General features: G+C 51.4%; 2 protein-coding genes across 3 annotated transcripts in view; one reads left to right on the plus strand and one right to left on the minus strand.

The window, feature by feature from the left end:
- Window positions 1-5434, plus strand: part of NELFCD (negative elongation factor complex member C/D) — a 15597-nt gene extending 10163 nt beyond the window's left edge. For both annotated transcript variants that reach the window (XM_003787739.3, XM_023511956.1), the window contains 10 exons: window positions 430-582; window positions 1046-1176; window positions 1805-1970; window positions 2228-2362; window positions 2807-2946; window positions 3669-3783; window positions 4116-4211; window positions 4289-4429; window positions 4771-4900; window positions 4992-5434. In XM_003787739.3, the coding sequence (XP_003787787.1) occupies window positions 430-582; window positions 1046-1176; window positions 1805-1970; window positions 2228-2362; window positions 2807-2946; window positions 3669-3783; window positions 4116-4211; window positions 4289-4429; window positions 4771-4900; window positions 4992-5026 (1242 nt within the window). In that variant the 3' untranslated portion in view covers window positions 5027-5434. The remainder of the gene's footprint in view (window positions 1-429; window positions 583-1045; window positions 1177-1804; window positions 1971-2227; window positions 2363-2806; window positions 2947-3668; window positions 3784-4115; window positions 4212-4288; window positions 4430-4770; window positions 4901-4991) is intronic.
- Window positions 5435-5501: 67 nt separating this feature from the next.
- On the minus strand, window positions 5502-13230 carry CTSZ (cathepsin Z). Its single transcript, XM_003787742.3, has 6 exons — window positions 12979-13230; window positions 12339-12502; window positions 9957-10136; window positions 7362-7512; window positions 6833-6995; window positions 5502-6004 (listed from the first exon to the last, which is right to left on the minus strand). Exons 1-6 carry the CDS (start codon window positions 13110-13112, stop codon window positions 5894-5896), a joined length of 903 nt encoding a protein of 300 aa, XP_003787790.1. The 5' UTR covers window positions 13113-13230; the 3' UTR covers window positions 5502-5893.
- Window positions 13231-19982: the final 6752 nt, after the last annotated feature.

The raw sequence follows: 19982 nt of genomic DNA on the forward strand, positions 1-19982 counted from the left end.
CCTTGAGGTCCTGGGATAAAACCCACTTGGTCGTGGTGTATGATTTGTTTGATGTGTTGCTGGATTCTGTTGGTTAGGATCTTGTTGAATATTTTCGCATCATGTTCATTAGTGATATTGGTCTATAATTGTATCTTTGCTTTTGGATCAACACTGACTGTTTTAGAATTTGGAAGGGACATTTTCATAGAGTTTGTTGTGTTCTGTGTGGAGCCTTAACCATGTCTGGTTGATCTCCCTCTTTGCATGGGTGAATAGCCCGAGAAGCAGTGGGTAACCTGGGTCACAAACCTAAGTGGGAGCAAAGTGAGCACAGAGGAAAGGTGTGGGCCATCTGAGGCTGGTGCCTGCTTGTTGGCTGGGACACTGGGAAGCAGCCTTCTGTGGGGCGGTCACATGCTGACTCACTGACTGGTTTTTGTGTGGTAGCTAATTTCTGATGCAGGGTACCAAGGGGAGATAACCAGCGTGTCCACAGCATGCCAGCAGCTGGAAGTGTTTTCTAGAGTACTTCGGACCTCTCTAGCTACAATTTTAGATGGAGGAGAAGAAAACCTGGAAAAAAATCTCCCTGAGTTTGCTGTAAGTGCCCTACTGTGTGAATTTCACATGGGAAGGGGCTGTCTGGGTCTTGCACCTTCAAGCACTAATGACGCCTTTTCTGGAGGGCAGTGCTTCTCAACCTTCCTAATGCCACGACCCACAGGTTGAGAACCGCTGCCGTAGGGCCTTAGGGCAGTGTTTTTCAGCCTCTTCTATGTCCTGGCACGCTTGAACCTATAGTTAAACTTCTGCAGCATGCTTAAATTATGTTGATCAAAGAAAAGAGTAAAAAAAAAAGAATATACTCACTATGCTTTGAACCTCTCTTAAAAAAGTTTAATTAGTGATCTTTAAAAATGCTCGCGGCGCTGCTTCAAAGAGCCTCCATTTCAGAAGGCGCCTTCCAGGGTGACGTCTCTGCCTCAGAGCTGCTGAAGTTTGGCCCTGGTGCACTTGTCAGTGCTGAGGCAGTGACACAGCCCCTCTCTCTGCAATCTTGCAGAAGATGGTGTGTCATGGGGAGCACACGTACCTGTTTGCCCAGGCCATGATGTCCGTGCTGGCCCAGGAGGAGCAGGGGGGCTCTGCCGTGCGCAGGATTGCTCAGGAGGTGCAGCGCTTTGCCCAGGAAAAGTGAGTCCCTGTTTCTGTTGCCCTGTCCCGCAGTGCTCCCCTCAGAATCCCTCCCATGACCCTCGTTCCATAGCCAAGGCTTCTAGCCCCTTGTGTTTTGACACATAAGCAAACTTCCTTTTATCCAGTAGAGCTGGACAACCAGAGTGGTTGTGAACACATGGAGGGCCTGCTTTCTGCAGTGTTGCTTTGATGGCTGTCTGGTGAAGTACTGGGTTACTGTCAGTCTGCTGGGTTTGTGGACTGTGCTTTCTTAGCGTGGGGCTCACTTACAGCAGTGGCAGCCCTGAAGTAGCTGCTGCTCAGTAATCCAGGTGTCACATTGTCAGGCGCGTCTTACAGAGCAAAATGAGCTCTTAATAGCTTTATTTTCTACTATTAATAGATGCTTAATAAGGTACTTAAAAAGTTTGTGATTCTTTTTATAGAGTTAGCCAGGTATATTTGAATTATTCTTATCTAGTTTGTCTCAATGTTCTTTTCATGGGTCAATATACCAATGGATGACAGAAACATGGGAAACAAAGGGATCTGAACAATCCAAAGCATTAAATGTAAATAAGAAAAGAAAAAGAAAGAAGAAAATGCCGCCTTGTTAATGATCAGATATGTGGTTTTTCCCATCAAGAGGTCACGATGCCAGTCAGATCACACTAGCCTTAGGCACAGCCGCCTCCTACCCCCGGGCCTGTCAGGCCCTCGGGGCCATGTTATCCAAAGGCGCCCTGAACCCTGCTGACATCACTGTGCTCTTCAAGATGTTCACAAGCATGGACCCGCCCCCGGTGGAACTGGTAAGTTTCTCATGTTAGTAAGATGGGATGCCCCCACGGCCAACTGGGTGGGTTGCTTTGGAAAGTCTGTTTATCTGATTCTCGTCAGTCAGTGAATGCAGATTCCTGTTGAGATGTTTCCATTCCTTTTCCTGGTCCTTCCTTATCACACTGACCCTTGAAACACGTTAGAGCCCCTGCTGCCTCAAGAGCCCTTCAGGGTATATGTGACTGAGCCTGCCAGCTCCTGCCACCCTGTGCCACGTGTGTTTCCGCAGATCCGGGTGCCAGCCTTCCTAGACTTATTCATGCAGTCGCTCTTTAAGCCAGGGGCTAGGATCAACCAGGACCACAAGCACAAATACATCCACATCTTGGCTTATGCAGCAAGTGTGGTTGAGACCTGGAAAAAGGTAAGGTACTATCGATGCTGAGATACCTAAAAGCTGTGGGCTTTTAGGAGAATGGTGTCCTCCTCTGCTCTGGTATTATTTGGGAATTTTGTTACAAGAAATCTTGAGCCTGTCTAGTGAACAGAATGTCTTTTCTACTGTTTGTGCATAAAATAGTGACAGTGCTAAACATCTCAAGAAGACATCTCAGAACAGTCTATACTTTTCTGTAAACTGTAATTGGAAGTGTGACCAAAGAAATGAAACTAATTTCCATAAGCTACGCACTACAGTCTTGTTGGTTTTGAGTTTCTATACACTGTGTGATTGTAAAGTTTGACAATTAAATTAACTTTCAACTTGAGAAATAGGGGAAGTGATTTGCCGAGAGAAGTGGCAGATACCGGAATACTCTGACAGGAGGGACGTGTGCTCCGTTAAGGTTTGTCACCTGTGTCTTTTCAGAACAAGCGAGTGAGCATCAATAAAGATGAGCTGAAATCAACATCAAAAGCCGTTGAAACTGTTCACAATTTGTGTTGCAATGAAAACAAAGGGGCCTCTGAACTAGTGGCAGAATTGAGTACACTTTACCAGTGTATTAGGTAAGGAGACTGAAACATTTCTAAACTTAATTCTTTGGGGAGGCAGTGGTTTGAGTTTTCATAGTAAAAGCTCAAATAGTAAAAGCTTTTGAGATACTTATTCATTTCTTTTTAAAAAAAATGTATGTAGAGAATTTTAAACAATTTTAGCAGCATGAGTAATTTTCAGGTGTTTATTTGCCAGAAGTCTGTTCCGTAAATCCTCACAAATTAGACTAAGTAAAGAAAGACTGGCCAGAAATACACAAATTAATTTTATGAAAAGTGTCTATTTGTAGTAAAAGTTATCCTAACAAAATCTTGCTTGGATAGAAATGATTTGTGATCATGCTAATTATATAAATAGATGTATCCTAGAACGAGTGTGTCCTCTGAGGCATTTAAATCTTTCCCCTATTAATTTGTACTGGGGGTGAAGAAAGGGTTTGCTGAATAAAGGTAAACTTTAATAAAGGTTCACTTTAACAGGGAGTCCACCAAACTCCGTTTCACATTAATACTCCTTTCCTTTTAAGGAAAATGGTTTATGGTGAGCTGAGAACTGAACTCTGCTCCTCGCACTGCGAGTCTCATCAGAGTGTCTGTGAACAAGCGGCCCTGGCAGAGTGTGGTGCGGGGTGGATTGATGGGGCTGAGTTCCTTTAAATGTCCCAGCCCTTAATGCTTTCCTAGAGCATCTTGGTATTTTCTTAAGGAAAGCACTGTGCCTTGTCTGCCTGCAGGTTTCCAGTGGTGGCAATGGGTGTGCTGAAATGGGTGGACTGGACTGTATCAGAGCCAAGGTACTTTCAGCTGCAGACAGACCACACACCAGTGCACCTGGCGCTGCTGGACGAGGTGAGGGGGGCGGAAGGGCTGTTTATTTTGGCAATTCCATTGCGTCTGCTCAGGGAGTTCAGAGGATACTCTTTTCAAAAATAGTAATTTCTTTCCTAAATGAGGATTTTCCTTTCTAAGGATCATGTTTCGTTGACTGCATAGATTTCTCAGTTTTTACCAAGTGTTACTGGAAGTATGGGGCATGGCATAGAAGCTGGCAGGGCCCTGGTTAAGGGTCCAGGACTGACCTTGTCAGCAGTAAGCTGTCTGGCAGCTGTGACAGTGACAGTGGTTCTGTGTCCTGAGAGTGACCGCACTGCTCAGCGAGCCTTTCTGTGACATGTTTGTAGATCAGCACCTGCCACCAGCTCCTGCATCCCCAGGTCCTCCAGCTGCTTGTTAAGCTCTTTGAGACTGAGCACTCCCAGCTGGACGTGATGGAGCAGGTGAGCAGCAGCCCTGGGGCTCACTGGGGTCTGGGGGTAGATGCCGTCCTAACCAGCCCCTCTGCCCTCTTCCATAGCTGGAGTTGAAGAAGACCCTGCTGGACAGGATGGTTCACCTGCTGAGTCGAGGTTATGTACTTCCTGTTGTCAGTTACATCCGAAAGTGTCTGGAGAAGCTGGACACTGACATTTCACTCATTCGCTATTTTGTCACTGAGGTCAGCAATGCACTGTTGGTTTCATGTTTCACACTGTTTACGCTAGCACTGCCCTTTTTGCTTGATTTAGTTCATTTTGTACCGAACTCTGAGAACTGCTTTCTGATAGATAATCTTGGTGATGTCAATAACAGATAACCAGTTTACTAACCACCTGCAGGAACTATATTATGTGTTTTACCTACATTGCCACCCTAAGTATCTTATGTTGGACACTGGTGGTGTCACTAGGGAAGCTGGGGGCCGGGGTGTGTTTTCTCTCAACTGATTGCATTTCCCCAGAACATTGCACAGCACCCCCACAGGCTGTGTGGCAGGGTGACCCTGTGCTGTCCCCGCAGGTGCTGGATGTTATCGCTCCTCCCTACACCTCTGACTTTGTACAGCTTTTCCTCCCAATCTTGGAAAATGATAGCATTGCAGGCACCATTAAGACAGAAGGTGAACACGACCCTGTGACAGAATTCATAGGTAAGGCTGATAAAAGTGTCTTTGCTACAGCAGTAAATGTCATTTTTTACCTCCTACTTCTAACCCGATATCTGTTTTCTTTCTCTTAAAGCTCATTGCAAATCTAACTTCATCATGATGAACTAATTTGGAGCATCCTGCAGAGCTGAAGCAGAACATTCCAGATCAGTTGTGGAAAAACCTTTCCCAGAAGCTGTTGTTTTAAGTCAGCATCTTGGAAATGGGTTCTGCTGGGAGGAGGTGGGTAACTGTTTTAAAAAGGACGGTTTTAGCATTACAAGGGAAATGCTAAAAGGAGGAGAGAGGCAACACCTCTCCTCTCTGTGTTAGGCCCAGTACTGCCTAGTACTGCCCCTGAATCTTCAAGGGACTGGCTCTGTTACCTCTCAGGGTGGACCCAGCTGGTGGGAACTCGGAAACTGACACCTTGCCCTGAACCACTTTCAAAGGTGACCTGAGTTTTCTCACAAGAATCTGTTAGTTGGTTTCATCATTATTTTAATTTGCTAAGAACAATAAATTTTTTAAAAGGCTTCTGATGGGTTGTAGGTGCTGATGCTCTGTTGTTTTTGTGTGTGAATGAGGCTCACTCAGGCTAGTCCAGTGTGAAGCTGGGTCTTTTATTCATCACGTTGACAGTCCCCCCTCCCCCACTGATTCCAAAGACATAAGAACTGGTGCTACATTTGAACTCTTTTACGCTGAGGTCTGAGATTTCTTGTCCTGTGGATCACTTCCTCACTAGGTGGCCGGCAACAGTCGCTGTATAGTGTTCAAGGCCTCCCACTTCAGCTCTTTTCAGGAATGCTCTTTCAGCCAGGACCCTCATCCTCACGTTGGCAGGTGCCCCTTCCAGGTATCCAGAACCTTCCCAGCTGTTCAGTATTGACGTTCAGCCTCAGTTTCTTTCAGTCAGCCTGGTGCGATAGGATCCCCTCTGGTCGTGGTTCATGATACCATTTCTGAAAACACTGCTTTTCCAGGGACGTCACCTTAAACAATGGGATCCCCGAATGTACAAGAGTTCTCGATAGCAAGGTTGTAACTGGCGCCCTGCCCTCCCTTGTAGGTGCTGGTCACTATCTTCATCCAGCCTCTCTCACCCTGTGGGTAGAAGTGAGATGGTCACAGCACGCAGTTCCTCCTCCTCTCAGGACACAGACCCTGCTGTTTGCTCCCAACCCCCAGCCCAGCCTTGGAGGATGGGCAGCCACCCTTTACCCTTCCCATGACCTCTACTTGGAAATACCTTTCGTGAATCATTTCACTTGGTTAACATTTAACATAAGGGCCCTCTATGCCAAAAGCTAATTAACGTAACAAAAAATGTTGACTCTAGACCTAATAACTTACCCATCTAGTGATATCCCATTTGTAACATCCGGTAAAGACAATTGGCATTTCATCACTTTCACGTTAACTATTTACCCCCATTTTGTAATAGTTAAATGTCTATGTCTTAGATATTAATGAATAATACTAAGTCTCAAAAATTAAGGCTGTGGCAGTGGATTTAACTAAACTCAAAATTTTCCCCTACATTGTTTTACCATGGGAGCCCGAGGCTGTGACAGGAGAAAGTGGGGCAGTTATGCAGGAAGGAGGCAGAGAACTTGCACCCTTCTCAGTGCTGCTTGACCAGTGGTTTCTCCAGGAAGCTCTCGCAACGTTTAGAGTTTGGGTTGGTTATGTGGGAGGTTGGGTGGGAGTGTCTAGTGGCTACAAGGGCCAGGGTTGCTGCTAAACACCCCACAGTACACAGAGTGACGGTTTGCATGCACCAGAGGATGCAGCCCCAAAAGTCACTTGTGCCATGGCTGAGACTCTGAGCTGGAGCAAATAACCCTTGTGCTTTTAGCTGAAAGTCAACAGAACCATTCAAATGAGAGAAATAGCAATTCTTATGACCTGAAGAGAGTGAAAACATCTTACCCATGGTTCACCCCATGAATTCCGGACAATCCAGTATTCAGTCCCATTGCTGATACCCCATCCAGCCACGGAAACGACATGGTTTATTTCAGGGTTCTCTTGGTACTCAGCATAGATGCCCCCGGTGTACCTGACCATCTTCTCTGTGGCCATTATGCCACAGCTGTGGACAAACAGTTAAAAAGAATTACTGCCCTAAACAGAGAATCTACCTTCATTAGAAACAGTCTTACATTACAGACACAGATAATGGGTATCAGATGATTCTGGGCAAATTGGGCAAGTAAATTGTTATATCGTGTCTTCCCTGTGGAAACAGTCCACCAGCACCACAGCACTCACTATGGGCAGATTACTTACAAGCTCAGTTATTGGTCATTGGTTTTACTTGTGAGAAAACTGAAGTTCTAAGAAATGAAATAATGTGGCCGCTGTGTCTCAAGCCCATGAATGAAGTTGGCCAAGGGGTGAAAATCCACATGCCCACCTGCACGCACCCTGGCAAAGCCTCACTGCTGGGACTCCTCACCTGATGGGTCCGTTTGCATAGATTTCAGCCATCATCTTCTCCCGCCCAGAGAGGGAGCCGTAGTCGCCCACTTTCCAGAGGGTGTAGTTCTGGATGGCATGGCATTCTTTGAATTCAGTGCATGTCCCGCATTGGTTAAACTTGTTACACTCTAGGGGACAGTAGGAAAAGTCAGCAAGAGACTGTCTCTTGATTAGCCGAGGAACAAGCGTGCCCAGATCCACTCTCACTTTTCTCACTTAACTTACCATCCATTAGCTAATAACACAAACCATGTTGCTGCTAGGTGCCGTTTAATTATGTTCTTTCAGCTGCAAAGGAGTTATTAAAAACCTTCCCCAAGGGCTTTTTTTGGGGGAAGGGGGGAAATAAGGGGCAGTGCCTGTGGCTCAAGGAGTAGGGTGCCAGCCCCATATGCTGAGGGTGGTGGGTTCAAACCCAGCCCTGGCCGAAAAAAAAAAAAAAAATAAGTTAACTGATGACTCCATATGAACCTCAGAGTCAAAGCATTCTATAATAGACATACTCTTCTTTGACAATGTGAATGTTACTTTCTTTGCATTATTATTATTAATGCTTAATATTTTGATGCAACAACTGTCTGATTTCTTTCCTGACTGTATTTATCTTCATTCGTTCTTTATGAGGTTTTTGTTTCTAGCTTATCCTTGCTTTTTTTTTTTTTTTGGCTGGGGCTGGGTTTGAACCTGCCACCTCCAGCATATGGGGCTGGCGCCTTACCCTTTTGAGCCACAGGCGCCATCCCCCCCATCCTTATCTTAAACATTATTATTGTTATTAAATTTTAACCCTTTTTAATTTTGTGAAGGCAAAACGTGGAAACCTAATAAAACAAGAATAAATAAGCCCTCCCCAGGCCTTGGCAAAAAAGAAAAGACAAACATTAATTAGCACATAGTAGGTGCTCAAAAGTTAGCCTTTTTTCCTGGGAAAGGCTGGGAGAAGGACATTTTCATAATACTTTATAGCTGAAAATTGAGCATAATCAAATTATTGGCACTTAAGATGATTCTATTGCTGGCTAGCGAATAAATAGCCCAATATATTTAGTTAAAAATAAAAAGCATGCTCTTGTTTTTGGTTTGAGAGGTATCAAGAATTAGGCTTCAGAAAAACAAAAGGAAAACAAAAAGTGCAGCTCTGAACTCTGCAAGACTCAGTCACTCGCACGTTCTCACTGGCGGCACATCCCGGCCCGCCAGCCACCCTCAGCCGCCTTCTTCCCGCTTCCCAGTTGCCTATTTCTGTTTCAGTTACACATCTGTCCAAATGCTTACCCCCTAGGACAGTAAAGAGGATTAAATTGTTGACTTAATTTGTTCTTAGACACCAAAGGCTCAGTGTCCAGCACAACAGGAAAATGACAGCTCTGAGGCTCCCTTCGCCCCTACTACAAAGGAATGACTATTGCAAACCATCAGCTTCTGAGGGGCTCTGTCAGCTCTCAGGCCAGGTGGGCCATGGGGTCTGGCTTGACTGCACAAGCCAGTCTGGGATGGAGGGGTGGCATGGCCCCAGGGACCACCTGACTCCAGTGCAGTCTGGCCTTTTCTCATCCGTGGCATCCTTCCCTCTTCTGGGTCTCTGACCCCTGCTGGGGTTGCCACTTCAACAGGACTCAACACCAATCTAGGAGAATTCTCTCTGGCTGAACAATAAGGCCCAGGGAGCAAGGCCAGGGAGCCCTGTCCTTGAGCATGAGGTGGTGCGCGTAGAGCACCTTCTCCCGCCTCAGAAGGCACAACTGCTGGAGCCAACCATTCTAGACTGGCAGGAGGCATGGGGTGGCAAAGCACAGGGCCCCCTCCCTTTCCTGTTCCCTACTGTCTCACATGGCCTTTTGAGTTGCCCCAGCTCTCTGCTCTGGCTGAGAGGTGGCTGAAAACTGCTAATCATGGGTTTGGGGTCCAGACTTTTCTTTCTTTAGGTTTCCAAGGAGAGTAGCCTGAAAAGAATGTGCCAACCACAGGGACCCCAGGCAAGCTGGGGTCTACTGTTCTCTATAGCATCCCCCTCAGCTCCAGCCACATGTGGATGTGTGTGGCTGGGTCCAGGATGGCCAGAGTAGAACCAGGCCACATCCAGGACTCAAAGCTACGGTCCTTTGGCTTCTAGCTTGTAGCACTGCCTTGGCACCAACATTTCTGGAAAACTGACTCTTCCCTCTACAAAGCCCACCTGTGCCTCTCCCCTGTAATGGCTCATAAAACTCCCCAAATGCCAACACATCAGAACCCAAATTCCACATCCAGGCCCCTCTGCCAGGGCCCTTCCACAAGGCTGAACACATGGGCGTGATGGGTGCCCACCAGAACCTTCCTACGCCAGGCTGTTTTGATGGTCTTCTCGACAAGGTGGCAGAGGGGGCTTCTGCAGGAGGCTGGCCTGGGGACACCACCCCTGACGGTCAGGGGCACCAGCTCTTGGGGGCTGCAATCCCTATACACCCCCTGCCCCCGTGGCACCCCAGCCAAGTGTGAGGAACATACAGTCAGATCCACATGGGGCTCGTGGCCACCCTTCCCTAGAAAGAGGAGGCAGAGGGCAGAGTGTGGGACCTGGGCAGCAGCCTACCCTGGTCCTTGGCCTGGTAGTTGTTGCAGGTCTCGTCTGGGATGCCGTGTCGGTGGGCATACGCCCACACTGGCAGGTCGTTTCCGCCCTCGCAGGAGCCGGCGTCGCCACAGTCAAGGACGTGCTGAACCGACAGCAGGGTGGAGGGCCACGCACCCTTCCTCTTGATGTTGATGCGATCTGCAACAGTTAGCGCTACTGTCAGCACCCACTGCCCACCTGCGTCCCTCTCTGGAGGGGCCTCCCCAGTGCTGACCTCTTCTTAGAGGTCTCAGCTCAGCCCTTGCTCTTCAGAGAGGTCTTTCCTGGTTCTCCTTGGGCACTGTCCTGTCTGCCCACACCCCCAACTGCAAATGCCGTAAGGGCAGAGCCAGGGTAGTGCTGTTGATGCAGTCCAGTCCTGCAAGAAGGACAACTCCACCACCTGTGCCCACCGACACAGAGCCAGGAGAGACACAGTCCCTGCCTCAATGAGGAGGGGGCAGGGGGCAGCTCTGTGAACCAGTGCTACCCAGGGAGCCATATTGGCCCCAGAGGGGGCAGGTGAAGTCCAAAGGGGTGGGGAAGGCAGCAGGAACCTAGCCCCTGAGGGAACTGGGCAGCTACCCCCGCCACACCTGGGCTCACACACCCTGAGGGGCATCCGAGGGCTGACATGGCCCCCACCTAGGGCTGGCTGACCTACATCCCTGAGAATAAGCAGAATCCCAGGAGGGGACCTGGGCTGCACTGGCCACTCCTACCTGCATTAGAAGAGGAAATAGATGAGCTCCAGGTACCCCTGAGGGGCTGAGAAGTCGGCAGGGTTGACGTTGGGGTTGGTAGGAGTGCAGTCTCAGTGAGGGGCCGGGACCCTTGGTCCCCAGGGACAGGAGGGAAGGCACACTGGGCCAGCTGTGCTAGCTGGCAAAGGGGTCAAGCCTCTTGGAATTCCCCTGCTGGTGGCTTCTCTTTTCTCAGTTAAAGAGGAAGCAAGGGCCAGAGACTACAGAGGTTTAAGGAGAAAGAGAAGGAAGAGTCCACTCACAAAATGTGGGGGCTGACCCCCGGGCCAGTGCCTAGCACTCATCAGACAGCAGGCAAGCCAACTATAGCCACTTCCTCCCAACCCTGCAGTCCTTGACAAATGTAAATCTTGTCACCTGACTCCCTCTCGAAGATAAGTCAAGGCTTCCCTTTCCAATTGTTCTTTCCTTACCCTCACCCTACCCTCCCACTGGGCCTCGAAGGCCTCTTTCACTTCCTCAGTGGGGCCATCCCACCCTCTCCCAGGACTTTGCCCCAGCCTCCAGCTGCAGGCCTGCCCACACCCTGCCTGGCCGAGGTCTCCAGACCTTTCTGTGGGTAAGGCCTGGGCTCTGCATTCTCCATCTCCACCCCAGTCTGAAGTATGCTCTAGCCCTTAGACCCCCAAGAGGGACAGGGCTGGCCCACCAGGAGACTTCACCAGATGCCACAGTCTAAGTCAGCCAACCAAGAATTGGGGGTCTAGACCCTAGCAAGAATTCCTCATCCAAAAGACAGAGCCCAGCAGGGGTCCTGGCCCAAAGCCCAGGCTTCTGGGTTCAAATCTCAGCTGTCACCTACATCGTGGCCAAGTCTCCTGCAAAGAGCCTCTGTTTCCTCATCTGCAAATTGAGAGCAATCATGGCAGCTGGAAGGTCTTGCTGCCAGCCCCACAGGTGGCAGGGCCACCATGTGGATCCCTCCAACACAGATGGTACACAACAGGCCAGGAGAGGAGGCAATGGCACCCAGCCCTCCTGGGACCAAACTCCCAGCCAGAGTGAATCCCTTTACCAGGGGAATTCCAGACTTCTAGGGCCCCAGGGCTGGAGAGGGCAGGGTGCCTTCCAAATGCCCAGGGGCAAGTCTGGGGCTGGGTGGCTGCCCACTCACCCTCCCTCATTCCTGTAAGCCTTCCTCCCTCAACTGCAGCCAGAAGTCTAAGGTCCAGATGAGAAAAGTGCCAGGCTGGGAGGAGCAACCAGGTGAGCCCTTGGGCCACAGCCGGCTAGCCTCACCAAGACAGTCTGAGCCCAGGATGAGCATTCATCTCAAATAGTGGCTGCTTTCACTTCTGTGTCCCCAGATACAGGCTGGGAGCTCAATAATTCTGCATTTCTGGTTCTAGCCCAGCGGCTAAGGTCACAACCTTTGGGGCAGAGAGGGCACCTGGGAAACACTTCTCACTGGGCCTCAGTCAACCAAAGATCCCCGACAGTCCTGTTGGAAATCCCCAGAATGAGGCAGCTTGGGGTCTGTTCGGCAAAGGGCGAAGGCTGGCTCCTCCAGGCTGGAGAGGTACAGGCACCACCCGCCCAGGCTGGCCCCTGGGCAGAATCACAGGCTCCTGGAACCCTGGCGCTGTCTGCTACCTACCTGCCATGGCACTGGTGCTGGCATGGGCCCAGCAGGAGCCACAGTACTGAGGGATGTGCTGGTTCCTGGTGATGCTGACATAGTTGACACCGTTCACATTGCGCCAGTCCCAGCTCTTGGGCAGATGCGATGTGGACAGGTACTCGTGAGGCCGCGGGTATGTCCTGGGGAGAGACCAACACCACCCAAATAGCGCTGGGTCTCACTGGGCAACCAGAGTTCCCCTCCGATGGGGCCTGGGCAAAGGCAGCCCTTCTTAGACCCTTCTCTCTTTCCCCAAAAAGTGAGGGAGTGAGTGTGAGTGCGGCAGCCACCAGGTGAGAGATGTGAGACGCCGGTCGCACGTGAAGGAGGGAAGCAGAGTGCGCCTCGAGAAAGTCTGGCGCTGGGGACAAGCCCCAAAGGCTACGGGGTGAGGCTGGCCTGGCTTGCTGGGAAGGTGGGGCTCGTCCAACTCCACAAACACCAGGGTTCCCCCTGGATGTGAAACAGGAGTGACCCTCCCCCGAACGAAGGGGCTGGGTGTGACGTTCCAAGGTCCAAGGTGCAGGGCTCCAAAAAGGCAGGCGAGCGCTCTAGGCCTGGGGACTTGGCCATCCCTTCCCTCCCCCCACGGCTTCCCGTCCCCGCCGGCGCCCACCTGTGTCCCAGCTGCAGCAGCTGGTCCCCCGGTGGGAGCAGGTAGCAGCCCCGGCGGAAAGGGAGGCCGGCCTGCGCCGCTCCCGCCAGCAGCACGAGCAGCATCAGTGGCCGCCCCGGCCCGGACGACGCCATGGCTCCTGCGCCGAGGCCTGCTCCGGATCCCGCTCCGGATCCGAGATACTGCGCCAGGTGCCGCTCGGAATCCCGCTCCGAATCTCAGATCCCGCCCCGGGACGGCCCGCTCCGGCCTCGCCCAGCACCCTAGGCCCCTTAAAGGCGGTGGCCAGGCTCGGACACACCTCCGGGGCGGGGCTGATCCCCCCACGCCCGCCCCGCCTGGGTGACCCTGTCCCGCCCCTCCCGGGCCGCAGGCCGCACCTCCCTCCCTGGCCTGGGCGCCTGAACTCTCTCTGGAGGAAGGTCAAAGAGCCCGACCCCAGGGTCGACCACCGCCGCAGCCACCAGTCACTAGCCACTCTGGCTTGGTGACCTTTCTGAGTTCCAGATTGTCAAACGTGACTCCTTTTCCGTGGCCCTGGGTACCCGGGATGGGGGCTGTAGGCTCTGACGCGCTGCCCAGCCTTGGATCCTTGGGACCCTGGGCCCTGGGGCGATGCCTCCTGCCTCCCACCTCAGCCCTGGCCTCTCCTGGCAGGAGGCCACGGAGCTCCCCTTCCCCCAAGGATGCCCTGACCCGGCTTTCGGAACCGGTTTCCCAAAAACCCAGGAGATGTTTACCTTTCCCAGGGAAGGGGGAAGGGTACTTCTAGAAAATGCTCCAAAAGAAAAGTGCCATTTGGCACATAGTTCATGAATTCTACATTTGAACTCCCAGAGATGCTTGGAGAAGTTTCCTGCTAACAAAACTGTGTGATCAAATGAGGAACCAAAAGCAGAAACGGGGCCTCAGCACTTGGTTTCCTAACTTAGCGGCTCCTCCTGAGGCGTCCTCACTGAGAGTGGGCCCCACAGTGGCCTCATGATCTGGTCAGAAAATGTCCCTGCCATTCTGGGGTCACCACAGGCCTCTGCTGTGGGTCCTCTGCGTAGGGTCCTCAGGTGAACTCTCTTGTCCATATTCCAGGCCCTTCTCTCCACCTGTTCAAGAAACCAGCAGCTGGCTCCCTGGTTCCAGCAGTTTCCACAGCCACGCCTGGAATCTCAGCAGGACTGAGAAGCCTGCCTGGCAGCCCTGGTCAGAGCAGAGGATGGAAGCCAAGGCCAGGTGCTGCTTCATGGGCCCAGCAGTGCCCCCAAGGTGGTCATCGAGGCAAAGTGTGGCCATGAGGCCGGTGCATCTTTTGTCTTCTTGGGAGGTCACTCACACTGACAGTCAGATATTGGGCGGAGGGTGGGGCTGAGAGCCCCCCATGGAGCTGGGGGTAGGTGGCACACAGAGGGAGCTGCTGGTGGGTTTTCTACTTCAGCTCTCTCCTTGACTACAGGGTCATCAAGAAGCCCAGGTCCTTGTGATGTTATTGGGTGGCCACTACTGAAGTGGTGGTTTTTGATTTTCCCTAATGAAAAAGCTAAACATTCCCAGTAGTTTAGTGCCCTTCTCCCCTAAGTATCCACAGTCAGGATTGTGGAGGCACAAAGTCCATTCACACATTCTACAACATGGGAAAGAGACCTGGAAAGTGGAGACGTGCCCTGTGCCTGGGTGGCAGCCTGTCCTTCCTCATACAGGGTGAAACCCAGATTACAAGTTCTTCCACTCACTCAGAGACCTGGGATGCTCTGAAGATGCCCTGAGGGTCTCAGAGCAGGGCCACATGTGTGGGAGGATCATGACAGGCAGGGCTAGCAATGCAGGCATCAGGCCCTGCAGGCAGTGCTGAGGAAGGGCCCCTGCATGTTCACTGTGCCCTGGGCCCTGCAGATGAGGCAGCCGATCTGATCTGATGATAACAGCTTTACCTGCTGATAATAACAGCCTTACCTGCCAGGTCACGAGTCCTTTAACTCAGAGCCTCTGGCTAGTTGGACTTACAAACAAAGTTCGGGCCCAGGTGACAGTGAGCATCCCCAGTCCTGCTCCCTCTGGCTAAGCTAGTTAAAGGGAGGGATGTTTTTAGGCTGGTAAGGAATAGGACATACAGAGCTGACAAGTTGTGTCACACTGGGGTTTCCCTAATAGAGGAAACTCAATCTTAGAAAAACAGGGCAGGAAGTGGGGTAGAGTGTGCATACATTTGAAACTAGAATTTTTAAGCCAAGAAGGAAGTGAGAGCTGAGGAGATTCACTCTCTGTCCATCTCCTTGGCCCCTGTGACAGGGCAGACATGCCAAAGCCAGTGGATTGAGGACTCTTCACCTCCAAACTGGGCTCTGGCTGGGTGGATGTGTGTGTACCTTCCAGACGGCTCTGGGAAGCCAGCCAGCTGCATTGCTTTGGGGGTCACTAACATTGTAACCCCCAGAGTGGGGAGGGTCTTTTCCAGCCTCTGTTAAACATGTTTTGTTGAGAGGTGTGGCTGCAAACCCAACCCAACTCAAATGGGGGGCCAGGACTGCTGATTATGAAGGGAGTTTGGCCTAAGGAGTCCTCCAAAGGGCACACAGGTAGACTGAGGGGTGGCTGAGGCCAAGGGAGAGGAGGGGCCTATGGAGAACCTGCCGGACCAGACACCCTGCTTGTTCTCTGGCTGGAGGCTGCATTTATGCCCTGTTCAAAGCCAACCTGCCAGGTATGTTTTACAGGCAGCTGTGTGCCCGCCTTCCATCTCAGGGCAGACTCCAGTTGGTGTTTGGGAGCTAGGCGTTCCTTCTGAAACCACCCTATGGGTTTCTGCCAGGGAAGCTGGCCATGTGCCCTAGGTTTTCCTTCCTGGAGGTAATCAAGTCATTCCTGCTCCTGTTGGTGCTCACGGGCAGAGGGCTGGGCCAATGACTTTCTGGCGGACTCTGTAGTCCTGAGCATCACCCACCTCTCCTGCTCTCCCTTCTCTACAGTCTCACCATCCAATGGGAAGGCTTTCCTGCTCCCCGGGGTCCCCACCCTGGAAGTTTCCCAGCTTAGTCTTATGTGGGCCCAGTATAGGAGGTTTGGGTTTTGACTGGGTCACCGCTTCCTTTCAGGAGGGCAGTGGACCACACCTGATTTGTGTTTGTAAGATTGTCTGGGGGCTATGGGAAGAATGACACAGACGGAAGTGTGGGTCAGCAAGGCACGAGTTCAGTTGTGGAGGTGAGACCTGTGTGGACAGAGGGATGCTGCCAGAGAGACGGGGAGTGACTCCTTGATCTTCTGCACAACCTGTGAGATATGGGAATATCAATGCCATCAGCTCATCTCACAGCAGTGTGGACACCTGACCCTGCAGGCATGTGGGGCCCTGCTCAAAAGCACCCCACATACTACTTAAGGCTTTGCTGAGTAAGGGCCCTGCATGTTCACTGTGCCCTGGGCAGGTGAGAAGACTGAGCCTCCAGAGGTGTCACAAGACGGGCACTCACACAAGGTTCCTGGGGGGCATGTTTGAATCGAGTCCCCTACCCTACCTTTTTTTGTTACCCCAGCGTGTCTCCTGGAAAACACATGATCCAAGGCCACAGACACAAAACCCTATTCATTTCTAAAAATACGTTTTATTTTTCCCCTTGTCTTAATAAAAAACAATGCATACATTTTATAGTTAGGCCAGGGCCAGCCCACCTTCCCAACCTGGACAGAGAGGAATAGCGCGGCTGGATTTTAGTGGATTGTGGAATTGCCTCAGAATCCTTCCTACTTCAGGCCGTATTGTCTGGCTCCCGTTGGAGTGAGCTGCAGATATTTCCTATTATTCCACATTCCTGAGTTTAGCCACATCCTGGATACAGCATTTGTTTTGATGGCTGCTGGCAGTGTTCAGTAGGCAATTTGGGGTTTGCAGGGCAGATGGCTCCCTGGCCAGCTTCAAGGTCTCCTCTTTATCCATTTGATCAACCAGTCAGAAGCTCATACTGACTCCTGGATGCCTTCTGGTTGGGTGGGTCAGGTCTGCAAGCCTCCCTGCCACTGTCCCCAGGTACCACTGTGCACCACATCCTACTTGCTCGGAAGGGGATGTGGCTCCCTGGGCTCCTATTCGTGGGGTCAGCCTTGTCAGCATCACCTTTGGGACACACTGGCTGTGGCCTGGTGTGAAACAGGTATGGCCTTTGAAAGGTGCACTTGACCTTTCACCAGGCCAGGTTTGCCCTCTGAAGTCAGGCTGTCAGCAAATGTTTGCAGAGCACCTTGCATGTGAAGACTGCAATTTCTGTCACCCGGGATACTGCAGGGAGCAAGGCCCTGCCCAGGAAGAGGCTACAGTCTGGAGAGGGGACCTGTAAAAAAGTACAATGCTCAGCAGTAGAACGTGCTTGGAAGCAGATAAAATGGGGAGCCCTAGAGACTGGGGGCCTCTGGGGATGCTTGACCTGGGACTGCTCACTTAGGCATCCAGTGATTTAGGATTAAATCATGGAGAGTGCTGGATGGAGACTTTTTAAGCAGAAGGAAGAGTGTATGCATGGACTCTGGGATGTGAGCACACGGGGCTGAGGGAAGGCTCCGGAGGATGCCCCTGAGAAGGCCCCGGAGAGCTCCGGGCCTCAGGGACCATGTGGGCGCTCAGGCCATGCCTCTCACGGCTGGCCACAGTGTGGGACCCTGCCCACCCACCTCTCCTGCTCCCCCTCCTTCTCCACAGTCTCACCATCCAATGGGAAGGCTTTCCTGCTCTCCTGGGTTCCCACCCTGGAAGTTTCCCAGCTTAGTCTCGTGTGGACCCAGTATAGGAGGTTTGGGTTTTGACTGGGTCACCGCTTCCTTCCAGGAGGGCAGTGGACCACACCTGATTTGTGTTTATAAGATTGTCTGGGGGCTATGAGGATGACACAGACGGAAGTGTGGGTCAGCAAGGCACGAGTTCAGTTGTGGAGGTGAGAGCTATGCAGACAAGGATGCTGTCAGAGAGACGGGGAGGGGACATGTGGGGCATCCACCTGGGGGCATGGCTGGCAGGATGCAGTCACGGGCTGGAGAACCCTGTGGGGAACACCCCAGGCTCCTGGGATGTCTGATCCCCTGCTTCCTGACCCCTTGAATCTTACCCCTGGATAGTGGTCTGAAGTCCTGCAGTGCCTTTCTGGTGCTGCCACATTATCTGCAGGACTGGGCTTGTCACTTCCCTCTCTGAGTCTCAGTTTCTTCTTCTACAAAGTGCAGAGAGCATCACCCAGCTCAGAGATGGTGGCATCGTGCAGGCGAAATGAGGCAGCAGTGAGACAGGCTGGCAGAGACATTGGTCAAGCCCAGCAGAGTGGGGAGCTGGTGCTGTTACCACCGTCTGAGTCCCTGGAGGGCAGGGCCCATATATTCTACTTTTCTGAGGTCCCTCAAACCCTCCAAAAGTCCTCAGCCTTTCATCTTGCACAAACGAACAGGTTTCTGCCACATGTACAACAGAGAGTTCTTGGACAAACAGTGAGCTTGGAGAGGCTTCAGCTGCAGGTGATGACCCCGACCTGTTTGTCTCTTTACACCATGCGCGTTGGGAGATGGGAAGGATGCACCTGGCAAGGTGCAGGCGTCCAACCCTTTCAGAACCGCAGCAGTTCAGGGGAGGGTGTGTGTGTGTGTGTGTGTGTGTGTGTGTGTATTTCTTCCTGTAAATCATGTGTGCCACAGCCCAGGAAGCCCAGAGAAGAGGTAAGGCTTGCTGATCATCTGGGCCTAGAGGCTGGACAGAGCTGGAGCAGTGAGCAGAGCGCGAGACGGGCACTGCAGCATCTCAGCTGTGTGGGAGGAAGGTCCCAAACTCCCAGCTTAATGAAAAACAGCAGTGCCCTCCTAGTCCCTCTGCTCTGTAGTTACTTATTCATCCCCCTAGAACTTTCTTTTCCAGTAAGAGAGCACACACCGAAGCAAGAAAGTGGAGCTCAGCTCATCTGACGGTCTGCCCACACCCGCTGAGTCACTCATAATGGCCCCTCAGATGTCATTTTCTTGCTAAGACATTTGGAAAAATTTGTGCTTCTGAATCACAAGCAAACACTATAATTCAACAATCTTCTCTGAGTTATTCAAGGAACTTCAATGCCCTCAGAAGTAGAAGTTCGCGGCGGATGAAATCAATGAATTCTTTGAGTACTCTGTTTTTTCTCCTAATTATGTTTCATTTGCCAAATGGTGGGTGGGGGGAGCTCCATCTGACCACAGGACAGCAACTCCTGGGGGAAGTGTGGAAACAGGCGATTTGGACTTTCTGGGTGACACTGGTTTTTCTTATCTTCTTAGTTCTATTCCCATAATAGACCCCAGTGTCATCCCGGAAAAGGTTTATTCCCACTGAGTCTTCCTGTGGACCACTAACTGTGACGGCTGGGGAGAAGGGTTTTCACGGAGTGGCCAGGCTGGTACTGGTCAGTAATCTAAGAATCTCTGGTGGGGGTGTCCTCGTGGTGTGGGATTATCTAACATGCTGAGAGGAAGCTTGCACTCCTGCCCTCTGCCCCCTGAAACAGTGCCTGCTTGAGCTCTGCACTGAAACACGGCCCTTGCTAACCCATCTTTGCTGTAGTCCTCCTGGTGGGGCTGGGCCACAAAAAGACTTTGCTATTCATCATAGGTCCCCACTTTTAATCACAGACTGCATTTCAGAACCATGGGGTCACCTTCAGCCTGGCAGAACAGGTCCTGGGGTAGTGTTGGCCTCTCTGCAGGGGCACTGTACACTGGTGTCCTGGTCTGAGGGACCAGGGGCACTGTAAGTTCACCATGTCACTGGCCTGTCCTGTATTTCAGCAACTAGAGGAGAGTGGTTCCTTGGGGACACAGGCAGTTTCATAAAGAAAGGCAAAAGAGATAGCTTCACATCAGAATTCTACCAAACCTTTAAAGAGGAACTAGTACCTATATTACTTAACATTTTCCAAAATAGAGAAAAAGAAGGAATACTTCCGAACACAGTCTATGAAGCAAACATCACATTGATCCCCAAACCAGGAAAAGACCCAACAAGAAAAGAAAAT

This window comes from Otolemur garnettii, unplaced genomic scaffold (genome assembly GCF_000181295.1).
Source record: "Otolemur garnettii isolate 467f Iridium unplaced genomic scaffold, OtoGar3 scaffold00023, whole genome shotgun sequence".
NCBI lineage: Eukaryota > Metazoa > Chordata > Mammalia > Primates > Galagidae > Otolemur > Otolemur garnettii.